The sequence below is a fragment of the Macaca fascicularis genome, chromosome 18 (assembly GCF_037993035.2).
Source record: "Macaca fascicularis isolate 582-1 chromosome 18, T2T-MFA8v1.1".
In the NCBI taxonomy this organism is placed as follows: Eukaryota; Metazoa; Chordata; class Mammalia; order Primates; family Cercopithecidae; genus Macaca; species Macaca fascicularis.
The window spans coordinates 41,128,698-41,146,802 of record NC_088392.1 but is presented as its reverse complement, the minus strand read 5'-3'; the positions used below and the strand labels follow the sequence as shown (position 1 = coordinate 41,146,802).

General features: G+C 48.4%; 1 protein-coding gene across 28 annotated transcripts in view; it reads left to right on the top strand.

The window, feature by feature from the left end:
- CTIF (cap binding complex dependent translation initiation factor) overlaps positions 1 to 18,105 on the top strand; it is a 339,224-nt gene that overhangs the window by 94,440 nt on the left and 226,679 nt on the right. For 13 of the 28 annotated variants that reach the window (XM_074022313.1, XM_005586749.5, XM_074022311.1 and 10 more), the window contains one exon: positions 10,828 to 10,899. The exons of 3 other annotated variants lie outside the window; for them this stretch is intronic. In XM_074022313.1, coding sequence (XP_073878414.1) covers positions 10,828 to 10,899 — 72 coding nt within the window. Of the gene's footprint in view, positions 1 to 256; positions 305 to 10,827; positions 10,900 to 18,105 lie in introns of all 28 variants that reach the window. 12 more of the 28 variants (XM_074022310.1, XM_045377946.3, XM_074022309.1 and 9 more) reach the window with 1 other exon arrangement.

The following is an 18,105-nucleotide window of genomic DNA, read 5'->3' as shown; positions in this document are numbered from 1 at the left end:
GGAAGCCCTGTGTTTCATCCAAAATGCAGTGATCTTTACAACGGGGTGCACTTTACAAAGTGGCAATGAATAGGATAGGGTGAGAGTGTTCAGATCGGCTCAGTGGCTTTTCCTAACGCGTTGCTCCTCTTTCCCTTTACGTCTCTCCTTTCATTCTGCCTTCCCTGTTCACTGTTCCCTCACCCTTTTTTAGAAATCCCATCTCTTCGTTTCCTTCTGCCCTTAAATTCATTTTCCCTGATATCTTTGCTCACAGGAGGAAGCACTCAATGGTGGACCACCCATGAAAGGCTTAACAGAAGAAGTGAGTTTATAGGAGGACTGCGGGGTGGTTCGGCATGGGGGATTTATTAGGTATTTTCCCCTTATTTAAAAAATATATTCTAAGTTATACATAAAGTACTTTATGCATACATTCCCATAGTACACAAGAATTCAAATGTTAATAATTAAATTCTCCTGGACTAAAATTATTTTAAATTATATAAGTCCTTTATGCATACATTATCATGGTACATAAGAATTCAAATATTACCAATAAAATCTTCTGTGCTACCACCTCATTCTGCTCCCTTACTCCTACCTCCCATCAGATGGGTGAGTTCATTTCCTTGCCTTTTTTAATGCCTTTCCTGACATATGTATGACTTGAAGAAATACAATATTGTCAAATCGTATATCACAGCCAGTGGATATATTGTTCAATAACTTGCATTTTTCACCTGCCCACATGCCCCAGAGATTCTTCTGGGCTTGCACATCTGCTGTGTTCTGTTTAGTGGCTGCCCAGTTGTCCATAGCATGGATTTATTTAACCATTTGCTTAATGGTGGGCACTCAGGTTACTTCTAAATTTTCCCCTGGAAATATGTGATACTTCAACACATACTGTTGAACATGCCTCCTTCTGCACAAATAACGGTGTTTCTTCAGTTAGATGCTGAGAAGTAAAATTAATTTTAATAGCTGTTGTTGAATTGCTCTCCAAAGATCTTCCGTTATCCACACTACCACCAGTATTTTGGGACATCTTGTCATTTTAATTCACATTGCCTTATTTCTTTTTCTTTTTCTTTTTTTTTCTTTTGAGACAGAGTCTCACTCTGTTGCCCAGGCTGAAGCGTAGTGGCGTGATCTCGGCTCACTGCAACCTCCGCTTCTGGGTTCAAGCAACTCTCCTGTCTCAGCCTCCCGAGTAGCTGGGACTATAGGCACACGCCACCACACTCAGCTAATTTTTGTATTTTTAGTAAAGACTGGGTTTCACCATATTGGTCAGGCTGGTCTTGAACTCCTGACCTCAGGTGATCCACTTGCCTCAGGCTCCTAAAGTGCTGGGATTACAGGCATGAGCCACTGCGCCCGAAATTGAATTACCAATCTTTTTATTTTATTTTTTTCTTTTTTTTGAGATGGAGTCTCGCACTGTCGCCAGGGCTGGAGTGCAATGGTGTGCTCTTGGCTCACTGCAACCTCTGCCTCCCAGGTTCAAGCAATTCTCCTGCCTCAGTCTCCCGAGTAGCTGGGATTACAGGCACGTGCTACCACGCCTGGCTAATTTTTTGTATTTTTCGTAGAGACAGGGTTTCACTATGTTGGCCAGGCTGGTGTCGAACGCCTGACTTGTGATCCACTCGCCTTGGCCTCCCAAAGTGCTGGGATTACAGGCATGAGCCATGCAACTGGCCATTTTTTTTTTTTTAGATAAAGTTTTGCTCTTGTTGCTGAGGCTGGAGTGCAATGGTGTGATCTCGGCTCACTGCAACATTCGCCTCCCGGGTTCAAGTGATTCTCCTGCCTCAGCCTCCCGAGTAGCTGGAATTACAGGTGCCTGCCACCATGCCCGGCTAATTTTTTGTATTTTTAGTAAAGACAGAGTTTCGCCGTGTTGGCCAGACTGGTCTTGAACTCCTGACCTCAGGGATCCACCCCCCTCGGCCTCCCAAAGTGCTGGGATTACAGGCATGAGCCACCATGCCTGGCCACCAATTATTTTTTAATAGGATAACATTTTATTTTATGAAAGTAGCAACTGGAAAAACTGAGACAAGTGAAAAATGGGAAAAAAAAAAACTCCATCATTTTATGGCAACTAATATAATTTTTGTGCATCATTTTTTTAAACATACTTTATAAAGTTGTACTTCTAGCATACATGTAAGTTTTATGATCTGTAAGTTTTAATGATCTCCTAGACATTGTTTGGTGGTGGTTTTTAGCATAAAGTGTAACTATTTAAATTTGCTTTTCTTCTGCTAGGTAGTAAAATAAATAGAATGAAAGCTAACATTTATCCACTCAGGCTCTGTTGTAGGCTCAGGGGGCAAAGTCAAGAACAGAACAACCATGATCTCTGTCTCAGTTTCTCACAGGGAAAGACAGACAATAGAGGGAGAAGGAAATGGGATGTTAGAAGGTGATGCATGCATGAGGGAGGCAGGAAGTGAGTGGGGAAGGCTCACTTAGCAGTGAGGATTTGGGCACTGTGGCTCACGCCTGTAATCCCAGCACTTTGGAAGTCTGAGACAGGTGGATTGCTTGAGCCCAGGAATTCGAGGCCAGCCTGGGCAACATGGTGAAACACAGTCTCTACTATAAATACAAAAATTAGCTGGGTGTGATGGTGCGCACCTATGGTCCCAGCTACTGTGGAGGCTGAGGTGGGAGGATCACCTGAGCCCGGGACCTGGAGGTTGCAGTGAGCTGAGATCACACCACTGCACTCTAGCCTGGGCAACAGAGTGAGACCCTGTCTCAAAACAAACAGACAACAACAACAACAACAACAACAAAACAGAGAGAAAAGGAAAGAAAACAGGAGGGAGTGGCAGTGGGAGGGGGTAGGAAGGAAGGGAGGGAGGGAGGGAGGAATGGAGGGTGGGAGGGAGGAACAGAGGGAGGATTTGAAGGAGGTGAGAGTGAGGCCACCTGGGAAAGAGTTAGGCAGAGGGAATGGCCAGGGCAAAGCTCTGGTGTGGGGCATGCCACACAGTTGAATGGATCCCTTTGAATGCCGTGTAGAGAATAGGCTATGGTGGGGGGTCAGCAAGAGAGGAAGCAGAGACCAGGAAGCCATCTCCTTGCCCCAGGGGAGAGGCAGTGGAGACTGGGGCCATGTGGTCACTAGAGGTGATGAGATGCCTTCAGAGTCTAGGTGTGCCTGGAAGGTGCTGACACTGTGATTGACCCTGAAGATTCTAGCCTGAGCAAATAGGATAGACTTTGTAGAAATGAGCTATGCAAAACCCCAGAAGAGCAGCTTTGGGGGGCAAAGATCATGAGTCCCGTTTGGGCATGAAAGGTTTAAGATAATATTAGTCGTCTTAGAGGAGATGTTGGTCCACCAGTCCGATGCACAATGGTGGTGTTCAGAGGAGGAGAATGAGCTAGAGATTTATATTTGGATGCTGTTTTAAGCCCAGGGAATGAAGCAGTTTATAGGAGAGAATCAAAGATTGAGCCTTGACTTAAGAATTTGGGGAGATGAAGAGGAAGTAACAAAGGAGACTGTTTGCATTGTTTCTTACATGTTAACTCATTTAGTCTTGATGATTCTATGAAGATGCTGTTATTATTACCATTTTACAAGGGAGGAAATTGAAGCATAGAGAGGTTGACTTAAGCTTCCTGAGGCCACACAGCAAATACATGGCAAGACTGGGGTTTGAAACAGGCAGCCTGTCTCCAAGTGCCATCCACTTACCCTCTCTGCTATTGGTAGATCTATTATTATTACAGATGGAGGAAACTTAGTCCTGGGGGTGAAGCGATTTGCCCAAGGTCATACAGTAAGTGGCAGAGCTGGGATCTGAACTCAGGACTCTCTGCTTCGAGAACTCAAGCTCCTAATCACTCAAGCATTCTCTACAACAGGAAAGTTGTTTGTTTCTGAAAAGATGGGAGCAAAAGCCTCTCTCTCTCTCTCTCTCTCTCAAATCTCAGCCATCAGCAGCTTCCTGTCCCTCTTAGCACATGTCTTTTCCAGAATATCACTGGATCAAGAATGAGCTGCCCGCCAGCCTTGGGTCCCACCTCTGGGTCTTGGTTCTCCTCCCCATGTCAGTAAGAAGCCCATGTGCCCAGGATAAAGGAAGCTATCACGCACACTCCTGTCTTTGAGAAACTGGTCTTCAGGCTGGCAGGATTCTGACTGGGGCCTGCGAGAATGGGAGGAAGCCATTTCCCCTCAGCCTCAAGTACCCCTTCAGGGAAATGAAGGCATCGGTGAGAGCCCTGGTTGCATTGCACAGCAACCACCTGGGGCAGATTTTACACACAGAGGTCACATTGCACCACCACCCGTGCATTCACTGGGGAAGACCTGGCATGTGGACCCCCAGTATCCCCCCTGGGTGGTCTGACACCACCCTTGGTTAAGAAGCCCTGGGTAAGATGACCTTTAAAATAATTTTGCATTTTGAAATCATTTCAAATATACATAGAAATTACAATAATAGTACAAACAATTCTTGCATATGCAAGTAACATCTTACTACATTTGTACCCACACACTCTCTCTAAATATATCTTATGATATATATAATTTATACATATAATTGTATATAAAACTTCTTTCTAAATCATTTGAGAGTTAGTTCCAGACATGACGCCCCTGTATCCCTTGACACTTCAGTGTGTATTTCCTCGGAACAAGGACGTGATACAGTATAGGAAATGAACATTGATAGAATGCTGTGATTAAACCTACAGATCTTTCAGCAGTTTTCCCAGTAATATTGTTTAGAGCAAAAAAAAAAAATTGGCTGTGATCTCTGTCTAATCCAAGATTACATATTGTGTTTAATATCAGTCATTTTTCCTGGCTCTTTGAATGATACCTATTTCTGTCCTTTGCTCATTCTGCCACTTTTTGACTGTGTATTCCTGGGTGAGTTACTTAACCACACTGTGCTTCAGTCTCCATGTTTGCTAATTAGAGAAGAGAAGAGTGCCACAGTAGCCATGAAGAATAAGTGCAATGGACTTAGAACAGTGCCTAGATTTAAGTGAAGTCTTTATATAGTCTGGTGATTAATTCTTTGCTACACAGCAGGCTCCCCTTATCCACTGTTTTGCTTTCCACAGTTTTAGTTACCCGCGGTCAACTGCAGTCCAAAAATGTTAAATGAAAAATTCCAGAAATAAACAGTTTATAAATTTTAAATTGTATGGCATTCCGAGCAGTATGATGAAATCTCATGCTGTCTCTCCCGGGACATGAATCATCCTTTTGTCCAGCATTTCCGGTCTGTATCCTCTACCTGCCCGTCACTGCCCAGCCCGGAGTCACTGAGCAGACATCTCTGTTACAGGATCACAAACAGATGTAGGGCTTTTTACCACCCACAGTTTCAGGCATCCACGAGGGGATCTTGGATTGGATCCCTCAATGATAAAGGGGGGGATGACTGTGCATTTTGCAAGTAGCTTCTCACTTGTCTTTATTTGTTCGTGATTTCTTTTGTCACATAGAAGTTTGAAATTTTGATGTAGTTTAAAATTTGCATCTCAGATTTTAATCACTTTGGAATGTGTTTTCCATGAAGAGTGCAAGGCAGCTATCTAAGGTTATTTTTTCAATGGCTGGGTGGTTGCCTCAATACCATGTATTTATTGGTGAGTCTCTCCCTCAATTTAAAACACAATCCTTATCTTATATGAGGTTCCCATTTGTACATTAATTTGCTTATGGGTGCAGTTTTATCAGTTAATCTGCTTTTTTATTCTTGTACTGGTTCAACATGCTGGTTTGACTCTAGCTTTATGAGATACTTTGATGTCTGGTAGGGGGAGTTTTAGGCACCACTGAAAAGGGGTCCTGGTTTAGCTTTAGCACCTCCAGCCTCCCACACTCTGAGCTTCTTGCTTCTCTCTCCTCCTCCTCCAATGCTCAGTACCCTGGGGTCTCCCCAGTCTTTCCCAATCTCTGCTCATAAAACACTGGCTGGGTATGGTGGCTCACACCTGTAATCCTAGCACTTGGGAGGCCAAGGCGGGTGGATCGCCTGAGCTCAGGAGTTTGAGACCATCTAGGGCAACATGGCGAAACCCTGTTTCTACTAAAAATACAAAAAAATTAACCAGGTGTGGTGGTGCGTGCCTGTAGTCCCAGCTACTTGGGAGGCTGAGGCAGGAGAATTGCTTGAGCCCCAGAGGCCAAGGTTGCAGTGAGCCAAGATTATGCCACTGCACTCCAGCTTGGGCCAGAGTGAGACTCCATCTTAAAAAAAAAAAAAAATAAATACTGTCCATCTTGGGATGTAAAATGACAAATAGCTTATTTTAATTGTTTTTTATTGTGAAATACTTGAGATGGACTGATAACAGACAATAGTAAAATATACATCTATTTTGAGTGGAGAATAAACATCTGTACTCTCATGTTTATTAAATCTTAACCCTGTGTCATGTTTGTTCCAGGTTTTTAAATTAAGACATGAATTATAATAGCTGTGGTTGAGGCCTTTAAACCACTCTTGTGAATTTGATGTTCATCGTTCCCATATCTAGCAAACTTCCCACATTTTCCGCCTTTCTGTTTGATGACCTTTTCGAGTAAGATACCACCTTTGCCCCCAAGAGGACTTGCAGGTTCAGGAGGCTCAAAGCTGTAAGCCTGTTTGCTTTGAAGGGGAAATGTGTGGGATTTCAAGCCCTGGCCCGGACTGAGGAGTGGGTCTGGAGAGGTGGGGCTCTTCTTCATTCTTGACTCATCTCCTACAGATCAGGACAGGTTCTGGGGAGGTCCAGTTCTGGAAATTTTCTAGGCGGTGTCTCAGAGAAGGCAAATGGCAGGCAGGAGGTGGCGGTGCCTGCCACAGAAGAAGCCGGTGTTGAGAGCAGAATCCCAGCAGGGATGGGGAGGAGCTTCAGAACAGGGAAGGGAGGGCTCCCATAGGGCCTTTAGGGCCAGGGAAGAAGCGTGTCTCTGATGGAGGGAATTCAGGCAGCAGCCCTGGACAGGCTGCCCTGGGGCTACTGCTGGGCTGGGGTTGGAGATGGAGCCCCACAAGCCCAATGGGTAGAGCTTGCTGTGCTCAGTGTGATCATTCACACCTCACTCCTCCCCATTTACACAGTCACACGCAGGGCCACAGTCCCTCCTCCTGCCGGGGGCTGTGCCTATCTCCAGTTTTGCTGGGTCTCTGGAATGCGGCTCTGTGGACTCCGCCATCTTGCTGGCTTTCCTGTGCACAGCTCACCATTTGGCCTGCTGCTCCTCTGTTCCACACTCGGAGATCCACTGCTTCATTTCCATCTCTACCACCACTGCTGATGAACCCCTGTGTGGGACCTCCTTTCCCACTTCCCCCAGGCCAGTTCAGCCTCCCATAATAGAAACCTTCGGCCCCTGCATATGGAGGAAGTGTCTCTGAGTTCTCTAGCCTGACAGCCGCTGTCTGCCCTAAGCAGGCCATGTTCTGCTGAGCCTGTTGCCTCTCTTGAGCACCTCACTATTCTCTGGGCACCCTGGGTTGCCTGCTTTCCCTCCCTTACGGCCCCTGCCGAGAGCACACTCTTCATCTCAGCCACACCGTCCCCACCACCCTCAAATTGCTGTTATTTGACAGGTCATCTAACCTCTCCTGTGTGGGGACACTCTGTGTTCAGGGCCCCACACAGAAGGCTCTCAGGAAGTGGCTTTTGGTTGGCAAATGTACAGTTAAGTATGGCCTTGGACAAGGCAGAGCAGTCTCGTTGGAGCTTGGAAAGCTCACCAAGGAGAGTAGGGTTGTATATGGATGTGCACAAAGCCTCGGGGTCTGTTCTGCGCGTGCCCGTCAGGAGGCCCCATCCTGCCAGGGACCGTGCTGACCCCAGAGGAGGTGTGTCCCCCGTGCGTCACCGTGCTGTGGAATATCACACCAGCACTATACAGCTGGGGTTGAAATGTTCAGGATGCCTGGAAGGGGAGAAGTCTTTTTGTGAGAGATCACATAGGATGGGATGAGGAGTGCAAGCATGGCCTCGTGTTCCCTCCAGCCAGTGGACACTGTATGCCTTGGATGTCCCCCACCTGTCAGCCAGGCTCCAACCAGGGAAGCAGAAACTACTTCGATATATAAAGCAGAGGGATTATAGCTACAATACTTTAAACATTATACATATGTATGTATACACATATACATATATGTTTATGTGTATCTGTATACATTATTCTAAAAATGTGGGCCAGACATGGTGGCTCATGCCTGTAATCCCAGCACCATGGGAGGCCAAGGTGGGTGGATCACCTGAGGTCAGGAGTTTGAAACCAGCCTGGCCAACATGGTGAAACCCCGTCTCTATTAAAAATACAACAATTAGCTGGGCATGGTCTGGGCATGGTTGCACATGCCTGTAATCCCAGCTACTCAGGAGGCTGAGGCAGGAGAATCGCTTGAACCTGGGAGGGGGAGGTTGCAGTGAACTGAGATTGCGCCACTGCACTCCAGCCTGGGCAACAGAATGAGCCTCCATCTCAATAAGTAAATAAATAAATGTACATATATACTTATAGTTATGTATGCATGTATTTTACGTATGTATGAATACATATATATTAATTTTTGTTTTGGAACTATTTTAGACTTATAGCCAAGGTGCAGGATGGAACAGGGGGTTCCCAAACACTTGTCCCTCACCTTGCCTTAATATGAACCTTACATAACTATAGAACCATTATCAGAAGCAAGAAATTAACATTGGTACAATGCTCTTAACTAGAAGCTTTATTCAGATTTCACCAGTTGTTCCATGAATGTCCTTTTTCTGTTCCAGGATCCAAATTTGCATGTAATTGCCACGTCACCTCATTCCCTTCCAATCTGATACTTTGTCTTCTTTACTTTTCTTTTCTTTTACAACCTTGACACTTTTGAAGAGTTCTGGTCAATGCTTCTGTAGAAAGCTCATCAATTTGGGTGGTGTGATGTTTTCTCATGATTATGTTGAGAGGGTGCATTTTTGTCAAGAATACCCTAGAAGTGATGTGCCCGTCTCGACGCACCACACTGGGGAGTCCATGATGCAGCTATGTTTTGTTACTGGTGATATTAACCTTGATCACTTGGCTAAAGTGGCATCTGATGGTTTCTCATTTTTCTCTCCCCACCGCCAGCCATGATTAATAAATATCTTAGGGGAAATACTTTGGGACTGCAATGATCCAAGCAGAGGGAATTTAATCCAAAGAATTGATTACTTCTACCTGAGAAGCTACACAGCCCAGGGAATGGCAACCTCAGGTAGCTAGTACCAACTCTCGACCTGAGGCTCAAAGAAAGGGAATGGGCGAGGAGTGCCTCTGACGCCGTTGCCACTTCTCTAGGGCTTCACTGCCCCTTATGGTAGCCACAGGCCACATGTGGCTCTTGGAGCCCTTGAAATGTTGTTCATCCAAACTGAGGTGTGCTCTAAGTAGATTTCTGAAACACTATGGAAAGAAGAATGTAAAATATCTCATCAACAACTTTTTATATTGATTACCTGTTGAAGTGATAATATTTTGATGTATTAGATTAAATAAAATATATTATTTCATTTAATTTTACCTGTTTCTTTTTAAAATCTGGCTACTAGAAAACTTAAACTTCTGCCTGTGGTTTCTGCGTGTGACTCTCATTTGGTTTCAGTTGGATGGTGCTGCTCTAGGGCACACTTCCACCCAGCCTGTGTCAACAACATTGTAATAATAACGTTCATCCTGGACAAAGGTCATACCCTTGAGCCATGCTCAGGAGGGCACGTCTCTATGTCTCTATGTTGCCCAGGCTGGTCTCAAACTCCTGGGCTCAAGTGATCTCCTGCCTTGACCTCCCAAAGTGCTGAATTACAAGTGTGAGCTGCCTGGCCCTCCTCTGCTCTTTATGTATCATGCAGGGTGTAGGTTAAGATCAGTATTCAACTTCAGCTCCAGAGGCTAGCTAGTGTTTAATACAATAGTAAAAACACTGCCGTATACCTGGATAGCATTTGACAGGAAGGGCTATATGGCTGCTACTGCATTGTATCTATACAGTGTTTTTATAGCTCACAAAGGTCCTTCGTCCCAGCCTCCCAGCCAGTCACCCAGCATGGCTCTCCCCAGTTTATAGATGACAAAATGAAGCCTGAGAGATCACATGGATTTCTGTGGCTCCCAAACTCCCAATGCATCCCTTGGGGAGCTCGTCAAAACACTGATCCTCTGGCCCTGGCCTCACAGAGTCTAATTCTGTGGGTGAAGGCTGGGGCCCATGGGCCTCCATGTTGCGGACTCTGGGGACTCACATGCAGATGGTTGTCAGACCGCACTTTGGGACACAGCAGCCCTCTGAGTTCTCAGGGGATGTGAGTGGCGGGGCTTGTCTGAGCCACGCTTCTCATGGCCAGGTTGGGCTCTTTCCTGGTGCCAAACCCATCATCTTTTGGAGCTAGGCTTCTAGGAAGACCCACACATACCTGCCTCACTGCCAGCTCCGGCCACACCCTTGATGTAATAGAGGGCTAGTGTGGCTGAAGCCAGGTCAGGCGGTCAAACGTGGTGCTGGTGGTACCAAACTCAGAATAAGTTTCGTCATGTCTGGCTGACTTTGGGATGTAGCTAGTCTTTGTCACTGTGCTGGGCTCAGGTGAGGGGAAGTGAGTTTGCCTCTCCCTCAAGCAGATGCCAAAGCTTCATCTTGATGTGGAGCTTGAGGATGCCAAATTGGGTCTGGTGGTTGAGAAAGATTTGGGTTGAAATGACCAACTAGGATTCCACACTCATGCTAATGGGGAAGGCCGGGGCACAACTCCTGCAGCCTGGCAGAGTGAGCATGGGCCTGGCTGTCCTGCCATCACTGATCACTCCTTTCTGCTCTGCAGTGGACAGCGGACTGCAGCGAACCGCTGGACAGCAGCTGTTCCTTCTCCCGAGGGCGAGCCCCCCCACAGCAGGTAGGGAACCGGCTCTGCGCTCTGTCTGGGGGTATCCTATGTCTTGTCTGCCTGGGTTCCTGGGCCAGCCCACAATGGCTCCTGAGGGGTGGTGACATGGAGAGTGCAGAGAGGTGGGAGAGGGGAGGGTGCATCTGCCCCCTGGAAAGCCCTCCCTAACCCCCTGCCCACAGGCACTCCCCCAAACTCATCGATTGATGAGATTTCTTTTTTAGTGACTGCATTCTATATACTAACACACATCTGGAAGCAGCCCAGATGTTTGCTGAGGAGAATGAAGAGGGGCCTTGGGATCCATCCTTACAGTGGAATATTACATGGCAGTCAAATGACTGCACTGAGGGTTCAGGCACCGACATTGTGGCCCCACAAACAATGGGACTCAGCATTTTGATGCTGGCGGGTGCTTTGGATGTCACTTCTGCTCCAGATCTGCAGAAGGCCTGGGAGGGGCAGCCTGTGGGGGAGCTGTCAGAGACTTGTCCATCCCTCCAGCCAACCAACAGTCCTGGGACCCCACTGGAGCCTGCCAACTTTCTCCCTGCTGCTTGCCATGAGGTCCTGAGAGGCTCGTGGGTGGGTTGCGTGGCTGGGAGGGAAGGGGGGCAGCTGCTGTTTGAGAGCTGCCCTGGTGACCCCCAGGCCCTTCCCCACACCTTCTGGTGGTCCAGCTGTTCTCACTGATACCTCATCCCTGCCTTCAGGAGCCTGTGGGATTAGAGGCTGAAAAAACCATGTGTCCCTATCCCGAGTTCAGCCTCAGACTGTGCCTGTCCAGAAAGCGGACGGAGCCCCTGCAGGCTCCTGTGAGGGGCCATGCCCGGTTTCAGAGCCGCTGCAGTCATGGGTTGCCCCGGGCCTACTTGCTCATGTTCAGTTTCGATCCACTTAATCATGTTCAGCTTCGGTCCCCTGGCAGATTCACCCAACTCCTCTATTCTGTGCCAAGGGAAGCTGGTCAGTGGCCTTGGTTCTAGATCTTTCTTAGGCTGCAGGGCGTGGCTGCCCCATGGTGTGGGGGGATGGCTGCCTAGGATGGTTCTTTCACATGACAAGATTTGCCTGTGTGTTCAATTATTTCTTAAGAAGGAGGCCATAATAAGAGCCCCAGGGGTTGAGGGTAAGGGGAGACCTGGCGTCTTGTTTTTGTTCTGCCGCAAACTTGGTGATAAACTCTTCCCCCTCGGGTCTCAGCTTCCTCACATAAAACCCAGAAGGAGCCTCGATGGCCTCTGAGGGTCCTTCTAACATCTCCGTGCCATTTGCAGATGAGGAAACTGAGTCCCCCGGAGGTGCCACTTGTCTGCCCTCCACCCCGTATGGCACTGCTACCTTGCCCAGCTGCAGAAGGTGACCTTCTAGGGGGTGCCTTTGTCTCCGCTGCCTCCCTGCCTGGGACCCCGTGTTATACTCCCTGACCCCCTAGCTTTTGGTCTAGGCCCTGCTCCTCAGGGGCACTGTCTTGCTCCTGCCAATTATTCTAGGGTCTCCTAAATGGAGTTCCCCTCACTCTTCAGCAGCAGTTGTGAACTTGGATTTGGGGACTCAAGCACCAGGCAGAGACTTTCAGGGAGAGCTTGAAGCTCTTAGATGGGGAATAAGAGGTTTGTCCCTGAGAGCTCTCTGTTATTTGGTCAGCAGGTGTCTGGTTCTGGAATCTTCCAAGGAAGGGTCCTTTTTCCTCTCCCCTTTACCATCTTTTTGGGGGCCTGTCTGCTGCCTTTCCCTTCTGGTCCCCTTCTCCACATCACTCCTGACGGAGTCTCCAGGACGCGAGGAAGGGTTCTCCACGTTTTCTCCCCTCATCTGCCTCACCTCCCCACCCACCCCTGTCCTCTCGGGTCTGCCTTCCCCACCTGCAGGAGGTTGTGTGGGGGTTCGCCAGATAATATGGGCCCATGGAGCAGGGCTGGGGGCTTGTGGGGTGGGGTTAGGTGTGGGCTTGTCCCTGCCCCAGGCACCCTGACACCACAAGGCTTACCCCAATCCCACCTTCAGGAAGCAGCTGAGCAGTTGACTCGGGGTAGGCAGTGTTTGACAAAATGAAATATAACTCAACTTAAAAGTGAAGTTGTGAAAAGCTCATATTAAATCCTTTCTTGGCAGGTGAAACTAAGACATAGGTTCATTATAGGGGAGGTGCCCAAGGAGGGTGGAGGGGAGGAGCCCAAGGAGGGTGGACAGCAGGGTCTCTGCATAGAATCCCACCTAGTCACCTGACATGCCCAGAGGCAAGGTTTTGTGGGAGGGACCTCCTACAGGCCACAGGAGCACTGGCATTCCCATCACCCCTGACCTGCGGTGGCCGCCTGATCATCTCAGAGGGAAGACGGAGAGATGTCTACTTCCAAGAAGTGGAAGAGGGGCTGGGCCACTGAGGGACACCCCCTGCCACAGCCATGTGTGCCTGGTGCTTTGTTGGTCTTGGGTGCAGTGTCTGCAACGTCCATGCCTGGAGAGCCAGCTGGGACAGAAGGGAAGGCTCAGTCAGAATGCTGGGTTTGCCTGAGCCTGGCGTAGGATGCACCACCTGTGCTGTGTGAAGCTGCTTACAGCCAAGGAAACCTCTGAAGATTGGAGAGGGTCTTTCAGGAGGAATTTCTTAGAGATTTGTCAACCAGGAGTGTTTGCAGGGGCCTGGTGCTAAGCTCCAGGTGGGCTTGAAGCCAGGGACCTGCCTTCAAGGGCAGCACTGCTAAGTGAAAAGGACAAGACACAGGTGTAAAACAGATGCCCCCTGCAGGACACGAGATGGGGCCCAGGGGGTGGCCTGGAGTTCAGAAACCTGGGCAGGTGCACAGAGGAGGTGAGGGGTAGCAGCATCTCCTGGATGGATGGCCAAGGTTCAGACCTGGGTACTGCACGGGGAGGCAGGAGCATCTGTGGGCCTGAATTTACATGAGGTCTCCCATGGTCGGCAGCACCTTGGTTCAGTGATGACAGGCTTTATTTTTAGACATCAGAGAATGAATTTATTAGGTACAAACAACAGCATGGCATAAACGAAAGGAACCTTTATTTTTCTCTTGCCACCAGCCTGGATGGGCATTCAGGGCTGGTATGGTAGCCCAACAGTGTGGGGGCCAGCTCCTGGCTTCTCACTGCTCTGCCCTCTCTAGAGTGTTGCCCTTGGCCATGTGGCCCATGGTGGCTCATGCCCACGTCCATGCATCCGCCCGTGGGGACACCCACCTGAGTTTCCTTCCCAGGAACCTCTGATTTCTGCCCATGAAGCAGCCATCTCCTGATGCCCCCTACTGGAGGGATCAAACCTGGGCAGCGTCCTTTGAGTGACCGCACCCCAAGGAAAGCCCCACGTAGCTGGCCTGTGGCAGTGTCCTTGTCACCCCTGTCGTGCAGGGGCTCTCTGATGGAGAAGGACCCAGGCAGCTGCCCACTGAAGGGTGCCTTTGCTACTGTGATGGGATGCTGCTATTCCCTTCATCCTTCAAGGCTCCCTTTAGCCTGGCCCACCAGAGGCAAGAACACAGGACCAGCTCTCAGGGACACCACCCATGAGCACCCCGGCTGGCTCCTCGCTACACCCACGTGCCCAGGCAGACACCCTCACACTGGCTCATGCTGCTACCAAGCTGTTCCATGCACACCTGCCTGTGCTTCAGCCAGCTAGTCAACCCTAAGACGGGAGTTGGGGCTGGCTCTACTTCCTCAACCACTTCTGGCCTAGGGCCTTGTACTCAGTGGACACTCAATAGTGATGCCTGAGACTGCACTGAGTTGGCCCAGGCTCAGTCCATGCAGTCGTTCCCTAGTGGGCCCTTTTCCTCCGTCACACCAACTTTGATGAGCTTTCTGGGGCCATCACGATGATGGGAGAGCACTGCTAACCCATTTTTACCCATGGAGACAATTAGTTTCAGGGAGAAACTGAGGCTACATGGAGATGGGGTGGCTGGCTGCTCTGGTGCTCCTCTTGACTGACCACGTTGGCTGCACATGTCAAAAGTAAGGTTGGCAGGAAGATGCGGAGCTCCTGCATTCTGCCAAACAGCCTCTGGGTGGTGGGCCACAGACCATGCCCTGCAACCAGGGCCCAGATGCGGCCCCATTTGCAGATTAGTTATACACTGGGATGATTGATTCATCCCTAGCAGGCTTCCAGCCTCATCCTGTTTGTTTTTTTAGCTAATGTCAATAAGAAAACCTTGCTTTTTCTGAACCCTTTCAGAGGCAGAAAGTGGGGGCAACCTAGAGGAGACCGGGTCCCACAAGGGAGGAGGAAGAGAGCCCAGAGAGCGTAGAGCAAAAAAAGGGCTACAGATAGTTCAGAAGAGGCCGACCAGCTGCCGGCAACTGGGATTCAGCTGTATTTGGGATTGCCTGACATCCTCTTCCCAAAAGTCCCGTCCGTCACCTAGTCATTTAGTTAGGATGTCAGAAATTTCCAGCTTTTCATTGTAATAGGGGAAATGTGTAGGGATTGCTGAAATGAGAAACTGCAGCAGCAGTACATTCAGAAGGCTTTTCAAGGTGCTGGCATGAGATGTAGAATTCAGGAAAGAAACCAAAGGCATAGGAAAGGTTGTATGGGGTAAGGAGTGAGCAGCTGTTTTCCATCTGCACAGGTGTGCCAAGGACAGGAAATTAATATGCGCCACAACAGCAGAGCCTCTGATTAGACCTTGGGAAGGACTTCCTTTGACGGAAGGACTTGGCCCACCGTGTTGGCTGTTGAGCAAGGTGATGAAATCTTTGCTAGGAACCTGATGAGCACGACTCCTTATCAGGCAGGTTCACATGAAGCCCTGGGAAAGATGGGGGTGTGACACAAATGATGACTTTGAGTCTTGGCTGAGGGCCTATGATCCCAACATTCCCTGGAATAAGTGAAGGGTACTCTCTTGTTTCAGCCTGATGCCCTGTAGCAAACTGAAGCATAAAGAGAGTCAAAGAGCCTTGTCCCAAGGGCCAGGAGAACTAGGTGTTGACCCACGAGTGACACTGGCTCCAACACCTCTTCTGCAAAACAATGACGCAGACTTCTTAGAGTCTCTCCAGAAATCTCTGTTTGCATTCTGTAACTCCATGAAATGCCCAACTGGATCCAAATCACTGCCACAGCAGGTCTGGGTCTTCCTAACTTCTCCACTGTTCCCCATCCCCCGATACCTGTGCCAACCTTCAAGCCAGCTATTTGGGCACCAACATTGACTCTGACCCAGGGGGTACCAGATGGTAGGTGGAGGAGACCTTCAAATATACTGATTACCTCTGGCCCCAGAAAAAGGTAGAAGGAGTTTTCTGCCAGTCAACTTGCTACCCTTTAGTAACTATAGGATTTTGTTCTGTGCTAATTTTAAAAAATTATTAGTGCAAACAATATCTCAGTAAAAGTGCCTACATTTTTTAGCACTTCCTTGGATATATAAGAAATACCAGGTTCATGTGCTGCTGTCTGTTTGGTTCATATTTATTGAGCCCCTGCTGTGAGCCCAGCAGATGAATATGAGTGGGAGCTTCTGGATCACTGCCAGTTTGTAGGGTAAAAACTAGTTTACACAGAACAAGATGACAACATACACGTAAGAGCCCCAAAGAGATGTCATCCTGGCCACAAGAACTGCGGTGATTCCAAAGAGTGGTCCAGTTGGTCTCTGTGGGTAGGGAGGTGTCTTGCAGGACATGAGGCCTGACCTTTGCCTTTGAGAATGGGTAGGATGTTTGACTAAATGGAAGAGAAGAGAGAAGAAAATGAAGAGAGAAGACATGATGTTATCAGAGGTTGAATAGGGCACAATGTTGGGATGTTAGGGTAATAGAAGGCAGCACAGCTAGAGGAGTTGGATCGTATTGGGTGTTACTCAAGTGGGGGGCTGAGAATGGTGAATGTAGAGGGGTCTGTGTGTAGGTTCAGATGTTGGAAGCTCTGTCCAACCCAGCCCCTGTTGTGTGCCTTGAACTTTTTATCTTGTATCTTTCTCTGGTGTTCCATACAGGCAAAGTCTGTTCCCCTGTATCAGCCAGGATAGCCTAGGTAATGCTGCAGTAACAAACAACCCAAAATCTCAGTAACATTAAACAACCAGGGCACAGCTTGGTGGTACAGTTCAATTTTAACCAGTTGTCATGACAGAGAAAAAGGAGCTCTGGAGGATCATGCATTGGCAGTTCAGGGCTCCAGCCTAGCTACAACACTTGTCACTTCCACTCCGAGCTTGTTGCCCAGAACGGGTCATGTGGCCTCATCCAACCATAAGCACATTGAGAAGTACAGCGCTACTCTGTGCCTGGAATAGGGGGAACCAGAACTATTTGGTGACTGGCTAGAATGATGTCACATGCCCTATCTCTAGTAGAAGCTTCCCAGAGGCTGGGGCTGACCTTTTCTTTCCCTCATCTTCTTCACCACATCAAATCCTTGATGGAACTCAAGGACTCAACTTGTGGGGGCCTAGGGTAATCCCTGGATCTCTGAAGATTTGCTGAAAAATCAACTTGCAAAAGGCAGATTAATAAGAGAAAAGGCAGACACATTTATTTAACATGTATACATGGGAGGCTGCAGAATGAAGACCCAAAGATACAGGGGAAATTGTCTATTTTTATGGTTAAGTTAAACCAAGTATGGACAGTTGTAGAAATGGGATTGTACCAAAAGGGCGTGATCTCATGCTAATAGACGAAATGGGGAAACAGAGCAAGGCCTGTCTGTCTCGACTCTTCTTGGCCTCTCTGTGCAGCATTCCTTCCTTCTGAGTTGGGGCAGGACCCTCTCGGGAATGGGTGGCATAACCTGTAATCAAACAAAGCAGATGAGATAATTTATTTATGGCCAGTTTTCACAAAGAAAGGCAGAGGGAGAATTAGAGCTCTATCTTTAGGTTTCATGGCTGGCTTTGGGAGAAAGAAGCTGTGGTTTCTCATGGAGGGGAAGAGGGAGTCTAACTTCTATGGCTAGCTTCAGGGGAGAGTGAGACTGAAGAGTGAGACTGAGAGTGAGAGGCAGGAGGGCAGAAAGTCAGAGAAAGACTTTTGCTTCTGAGGCTGCTGCTGAGGCCTTCATTTTGGGATATTGTTTTCTGAGCCCCAACAAACTCCCTTGCACTGGAGTTTAAGGCCTCCACTGAATTCTGAAGACATCATGGGTTCTCAGGTGGTAGGAAGCTCAGAGGTCACCTGATCCAGCTCCCCACCATGAGGTATTTCCAGTAGCAGGGAGCTCACTGCTTCAGAAGGCATCTCAGC